At 41.8% G+C, this 7,218-nt stretch overlaps 1 protein-coding gene across 1 annotated transcript; it reads left to right on the forward strand.

Moving 5' to 3' along the window:
- Positions 1 to 4,249: 4,249 nt before the first annotated feature.
- OR11L1 (olfactory receptor family 11 subfamily L member 1) lies at positions 4,250 to 5,221 on the forward strand (the record flags this gene model as incomplete). Its single annotated transcript, XM_082621774.1, has 1 exon — positions 4,250 to 5,221. One exon carries the CDS (start codon positions 4,250 to 4,252, stop codon positions 5,219 to 5,221), a length of 972 nt encoding a protein of 323 aa, XP_082477900.1.
- Positions 5,222 to 7,218: the final 1,997 nt, after the last annotated feature.

Raw genomic sequence — 7,218 nt, forward strand, 5'->3', positions numbered from 1 at the left:
CAAATTAAATTATCTTGCCTAAATTGTTTAGCATATACAACTGTAATAGCTAAAAAGTAACCAAAAAAGAAATCTTGAGATGCCAAAGGCCATTTAGTTGACTCCCGGAAAGACTGCATATAAGGACAATAACATTCTAGATTATATTTATTTTCACATAATTTCATATGTATATAATTTGCATAATAAAGCTACAGCATTAGATCTGAGGTTACACTGGTTTTTCTAGTGCTGAAGTAAACTCAGCACAGCATTTTAGGAATCAGAATTCTTTTTTAGCTCAATGTAATTAAGGTAATTCTACCATTTGGAAATAATTAGTAAATAATCAGTATTTCATTAGGTGAGTTTCTTATTTCTGAAAGTATTTAAGCAAAGAATGGTGATTAGTAGAGTTTGGTTTCCTTGTGCACTTGAATGTGCATTATAGGAGAGATTTTAGATGACTAGGAAACTGGGCCAAATGCCTTATAAATTAGTCTCATGATACAATGCTGTTTGGCTTTCCCTGTGGGCTCCCAAACTAGGTCCTTATTGTTCTCCATGTTTAATTTTTTTTTAATCTGTTCATTGTTTATTTTAGATTGAGTCCCATGGTAATATACATACCAAAAAATGAGAGAAAGGCAGGCAAAAAAGGATCATTTTCCAAAATGGCTTTGTAACTTTACTAAGAGAATTTGTGAGCATTGCTGTGTCTCAGGAAATCTTCCATCATATCTCTCTTTCTGAACAAATCAATCAATCAACAAACAATCAATCAGAATCCCTCCCACAATGCAATTCAAGTGCACAAGGAAACAACTTTTCTTAAATACTTTCTGTAATGAGGAACTCACCACCTATTGAAATAATTAAATACTGATTATTTCCAAATGCTAGATTACCTTAATTACTTTGAGCTTAAAGGATCAATCAATCTTTTTTTTTTTTGCGGTAGGCGGGCCTCTCACTGCTGTGGCCTCCCCCCTTGCAGAGCACAGGCTCCGGACGCGCAGGCTCAGCAGCCATGGCTCACGGGCCTAGCCGCTCTGCAGCATGTGGGATCCTCCCAGACCGGGGCACGAACCCGTGTCCCCTGCATCGGCAGGCGGACTCTCAACCACTGCGCCACCAGGGAAGCCCAATCTTTATTATTAAATAATAATATTCTAGTATCCTTTAGTTGTTCATTCAATGGCTTCAAGTCAGAACTGTTGGAATATTCTGTCTTTGAACCAGGATACACACAACACATTTATCTTGAATTGATGTCATAGGCTCCCAGAATGATGGTAGAGTAGTCAGGGAAGGCATCATGGAGAAGGTGGTATCTAAGCAGAATGGAAGAACATGATATATGAACCATTTAGAAATGTGCAGGGACAATATCCCAGGAAACTAGGATGTGTTGAATAGAAAAGGAGGCAAGACCTGTGTAGTTTGAACAATACTAAGGAAGACAGAGTGTCTGGAGCAGAATGAGCAAGGAGGAACATAGAGAAAGAGATTGGGGAGGCAGTGCATAGAGAGAATAAGTAGGGCCTGGTAAACTGAAGGCTTTGGCAATATTTCCCTTTCTAAAGCTTTAAGAAATTTCATACCATACAGTTCAGTATATGGTAACAAATGCATAGATTTTGTTAAAATACCATTTTTACTCTCTCTGGATTTTTCATTGTCAAATGAAGATAAGATTCCCAGTGATTTTACCCAAGTACAAGAGGAGAAAACAGAACATAGCAAAAATAGAGAACTAAAATAAAAACAATGAATTAGCAGAACAGTGGATTTGTGACATGAAGAAGCTGATTGTTTGGCCACATTGTTTTATTTACTTATCAGGAAGATTTCACAGTACATTTATAGTCCTTGTGTAAGCTGGGTGTTGCTTTGGGCTTTAAGCAGAGGAATGGCATGCTCTGTTCTAAAAGCTTCATTCCAGCTGCTTTACTGAGTATTTACTGAAGAAGGGCAGATGGATGTGGAGGGGCTGCAATCCAGGTGAGAGGATTTGGAACTTTTTTTTTTTCCAGGGAGGATGCAATGTTGTTGTTAAATGGTGATCAGCTTCTGGATATATTTTCAGGTGGAGCCAGGCAATTTGCGTAAGAAATCAGATCCTGGGTGTGAGAGAAACAAGAATCAAATTCCAGGTTTCTGGCCTGAGCAAGTGGGAGGATGGAGGGACCCAATGACATAGGAGGAGACTTGCTAAGGGGAGGCTGGTGGGTGAGGCAGGAATGCAGGATAGTTTGTGCTGTTTCAGATGCTGATTAAATGTGTCAGTATGCATTTCAAATAGGGAGTTGTTTACATGAGTCTTATATTCAAGTTTGATTCACACTTTAGGGTGTTGAAAGCCAAGTGATGACATTTAAAGTCAAAAGACTGCATGAAACCATGAGGGAAGTGAGGTAGATTGAGAGGTATTCAGCCCCGAAGTCATACATATGCAGGTTGGAGGATGTAGAGCTGCTAGAAGAAGAAATGGATAAAATGTGAAAAGACAAGCCTGCAGTTGAACTCAAAGAGCATGTAGTCATGCACTCTTGATTGACAAGAGTAGATCCAGGAAGAGGGAGGAATCAACTGTGCAATGCTGACAACAAATCAGGACGATTAGGAATGAGGATGGATGATTGTTTTTTTTTTTTTTTTTTTGCTGTACGCGGGCCTCTCACCGCCGTGGCCTCTCCCGCTGCGGAGCACAGGCTCCGGACACACAGGCTCCGCGGCCATGGCTCGCGGGCCCAGCCGCTCCGCGGCATGTGGGATCCTCCGGGATCGGGGCACGAACCCGTGTCCCCTGCACCGGCAGGCGGACTCTCAACCACTGCGCCACCAGGGAAGCCCGAGGATGGATGATTGAAAGGCAATGGTCCAGCAGAGTGATTTTGGTGTAGTGGAGAGGGAAAACATAATTCAGTGGATTCAAGTGGGAATACAGGCAGCTAGGAGACACAACACTTTCAAGAAGGGAAGGAGTAAAAATGAGCAGAAAAATGCAGAAGAACAGAATAACAACAAGACCTTTTTTTTCTCTGTTGTGTCATTTTAAAAGGGAGAGAACCAGCCTGTTGACATGCTGAGGAAATGATGCAACAGAGAGGGGGCCATTATTTATTCAGGGGCATAGGAGGGTGTAGTACCCGCAATACCTTCAACTATGTGAGAGGGTGTACACCGGAAGCACATGTGGAGGGATTTCCCTTAACCTGGACAAATAGATGCACAGGAACTAATGGTAAGTAGTTGGGGATATTAGTAGCCTGAGGGTCTGGATATTCCCATTGGAGGATTTCAGTTTTGTTTTTCTGGATTTGTTGTTGTTGTTTAATAGTACAATAGATATTTTGCTGAGGGTATAGATACACAGCAAGGAAGTGTTGGAAGTTTGAAATGAGAAGAACATTATGAAACAATCATTGAGAAGAATGGAAAGTGATTAGATGAAGGAAATGTAGAATGGTTGCTCCAAGCAATAAGGAAACACTGGAATTTACTGGTTGTGAATTTTAAAATGGCTACATTGTTGTCTGTCACCTCCTTTACTGGATGGAAGTTCATGTAGGGCAGATGGATGTTGACTAACCAGAAATGGGTTTGACAATGAATTAAATGAAAGCAAAGGAAAGATTTATTGTTGAATGTATACAGGAAGGAGTGATCAGAATGGCTGAGCATGGTATCTAACTGGGCAAGAAAGTACAACGATGGAGGTACAGGTTATCTCAGCACAGGGCTTCACATACACGCACATGCAAACACATGCATGCGAGGAGCAGGTTATCCTTAAATATTGTTTGAGGGGAGAATGAATAAGCTTTCCCAAGATATCTTAGGATTTATGCTGCATCTGACTTCTTTATCAAAGAAGCCAATTATGAGGAAAGGAAGGTATTTGCTTCCTTATGTGCTTGACTTTTTTTAAAACTTTGTTGTTACTGTTGGTTTCTAAGTTTGCTTTCAATCAGAGTCCTTTTTGGCCTCTGTCTTTGGACCTAAGACCACTTGTAGAGGTCAGAGAATCCAACAAATGGAATTTGCTGAAGTTCTTTCCAAAACCTAATATCCATATTCAGCTTCTGATATCAAAATGTATTTTTTAAAAGCAAGTTGAAATTATACATTTGCTCCTCTAAAATGCAGTACATAAAGATCTGAACTAATTTTAAAAAATTACTCTCTGAAGTTCCAAACATCATTAGTTATATTTTTATGCCTTATGTACAGTGCTTTTCCAGAATGTTTTTCTCTTCTACAGGCAATGGAGTCCCAAAATGTGTCCATTGTTACTGAGTTTCAGCTGCTAGGATTCCAGAATGTTCTTGAGTGGTGGACGTTGCTCTTTGCCATTTTCTTGTTCATCTACTTCCTCACAGTCACAGGGAATATTGTCATTATTACAGGGGTGAGCCAGGACCAGTGGCTGCACTCACCTATGTACACATTCCTCAAACACTTCTCCTTTCTGGAGATCTGGTATACATCCATAATTGTGCCCCTTCTCCTAGCCAACCTGCTCTCCCAGGACCAAGCCATCTCCTTCCCTGACTGTATAGCACAGCTCTACTTCTTTGTGTTCTTCGGGGTTACCAAGTGCTTTCTTCTGGCCATGATGGCTTATGGCTGGTATCTGGCCATCTGTAGCCCACTGCACTACTCTTTCCTGATGAGTCCTGAGATCTGCACCAAGTTGGTGGCAATCTCCTGGTTGACAGGGATCAGCACAGGATTCTTGCCCTCCTTGATGATTTCCAAGTTGGATTTTTGTGGGCCCAACCAGATCAATCATTTCTTCTGTGACCTCCCTCCCCTCATGCAGCCCTCATGTTCCAATGTTTATATCACCGAGATGGTCATCTTTACCCTGTCAACTGCTGTGCTATGCATTTGCTTTTTTCTTACACTTGTGTCCTGTGTTTTTATTGTGCCCTCCATAGTGAGAATTCCTTCAGCCTCTGGCCGAGTGAAGACCTTTGCTACATGTGGCTCCCATTTGGCTGTTGTCACTATCTACTGTGGAACCACAGTATCCATGTATGTTTGCCCCAGTCTCCACGTGTCACCAGAAATCAACAAGATTATTTCTGTCTTCTATACTGTGGTCACCCCACTGCTGAACCCTGTTATCTACAGCTTGAGAAACAAAGACTTCAAAGCCGCTGTTAGAAAAGCCGTGAGAAGGACTTGTGGCATCTATGGAGTAAGAGTGAAGGCAGGTTTCTTTACTGGATAAAGAAAATCAACACACAGAATACAGAGTGGATTAAGTTCAGGGATAAATGAGGGGTAGGTTCAGAGCCTTCAAACCTAAATGCCATCACTGACATTACTTTAAATTCCACAGGCCATAATAAAACAGCTTCTTTATGGACCCTTGCCAACAACTGCTCAGAAGATAAATTGCCTCTATCAAAACATTTTGGAGACAACTTTGACCTGGACACTTTCATCTTCTGATGGGAATCTGACTTTATAATTCCAGGGCATGATGTTTACATACACAGTATTTTCAGATTCTATGAAAGGATTACTCTTGAGTTCATAAAGCCTATGTACAGAAAATTATATATCTTTTAAGTACTGTTAGGAGACTTGTCTTGTAGTCTCAATTCCTGGTGTTCTCAGTGCTTGTTAAATATCTGTGGAATGAATGAATGAAAAAAAGAAAAGATAGGGCTTCCCTGGTGGCGCAGTGGTTGAGAGTCCGCCTGCCGATGCAGGGGACACAGGTTCGTGCCCTGGTCCGGGAAGATCCCACATGCCGCGGAGCGGCTGGGCCCCTGAGCCATGGCCGCTGAGCCCGCGCGTCCGGAGCCTGTGCTCCGCAACGGGAGAGACCCGCGTACCGCAAAAAAAAAAAAAAAAAAGAAAGAAAAAGAAAAGATAAGTGAAGTATGTGTTGACCAGAATTATCTTTTAGTGACAGGAAAAAACAAAGAAGGATTTTTGAAGTGCCAAAGATTTAGTATAGTCACTTGGAGGGTTTTTTTGTTTGTTTGTTTGTTTTGTCAATTCTAAGAAAGAAAAGAAAGAAGGAAGGGGGACAGGGAGAGAAGATAGGTGGAGGGGAAGTAACTGGTGTAAGGAGAAAGAGAAGGAAAAAGACAAAAGAAAGAAGGGGGCCTCCCTGGTGGCGCAGTGGTTGGGAGTCCGCCTGCCGATGCAGGGGATACGGGTTCGTGCCCCGGTCTGGGAGGATCCCGTATGCCGCGGAGCGGCTGGGCCCGTGAGCCATGGCCGCTGGGCCTGCGCGTCCGGAGCCTGTGCTCCGCGGCGGGGGAGGCCGCAACGGTGAGAGGCCCGCATACCGCAAAAAAAAAAAAAAAAAAAAAAAGAAAGAAGGGAAGGAAGGAAGGAAGGAAGGGAGGGAGGAAGAGAGAAGGGAAAGGAAGAAGAGGGAAGAGAAGGGAAAAAAGTGAAGGGAAAGAAAAGTCCAAAGTATTATATGTTCTCGTGAGCTCTAGGAGTCAAAGTCTCTATATTAAAAGGCTTAAAACACTTTTATATTTTAAATCAATCAATATTTAGAAGACCTCTACTAATCCTGCCCACTATTCTATTCACTAATTCCACAAATATTTTCAGTCCCTTGATATATGCCAATCTCCTTGCTGCAGTCTGGGTTACTCAGGAAATGGCCAGGGAAGACTTTGCCTTAAGGGAGCCTATAGTCTTGAGGGAGAGAGAAATATGTAATGAGTCATCAAAGGAATGTTTGATTTCTTTATATTTGTGATGATTGCTATGAAATAAAGTGTAAGCTTATACATTAATATAGAACAATAAGGTCTAAAACATCATTTAGCATTCATTTAGCATCATTTAGCATTTAGCATCAATAGCAAAGCATTCTATGTTTATGTAGCACTTTAACCTACAGTTCCAGGATGAGAAGGATAAGAATGGAAATAGTGGTCCATGCAGAGAACATGGCATAAATGGCAGAAGCAACCAGGGGAAGCTGGTGATGGAGGAAATAGATGAGTCTGGAGAGAAAGGCAGGAGCTAGTCCATGTAGGTCATTCAAAGCCCTGTAGGGTTTTTGGATTCTACACTAAAAAAAATCATTGATTATCAAAGGGTATCCATTTGGAAAGACATGATATATATATATATATATAGATATAGATATAGATATAGATATTTTTTTTTGGTACGCAGGCCTCTCACTGCTGTGGCCTCTCCCGTTGCAGAGCACAGGCTCCGGACGCACAGGCTCAGCGGCCATGG

This window comes from Mesoplodon mirus (assembly GCF_964341445.2).
Source record: "Mesoplodon mirus genome assembly, chromosome: 5".
NCBI lineage: Eukaryota > Metazoa > Chordata > Mammalia > Artiodactyla > Ziphiidae > Mesoplodon > Mesoplodon mirus.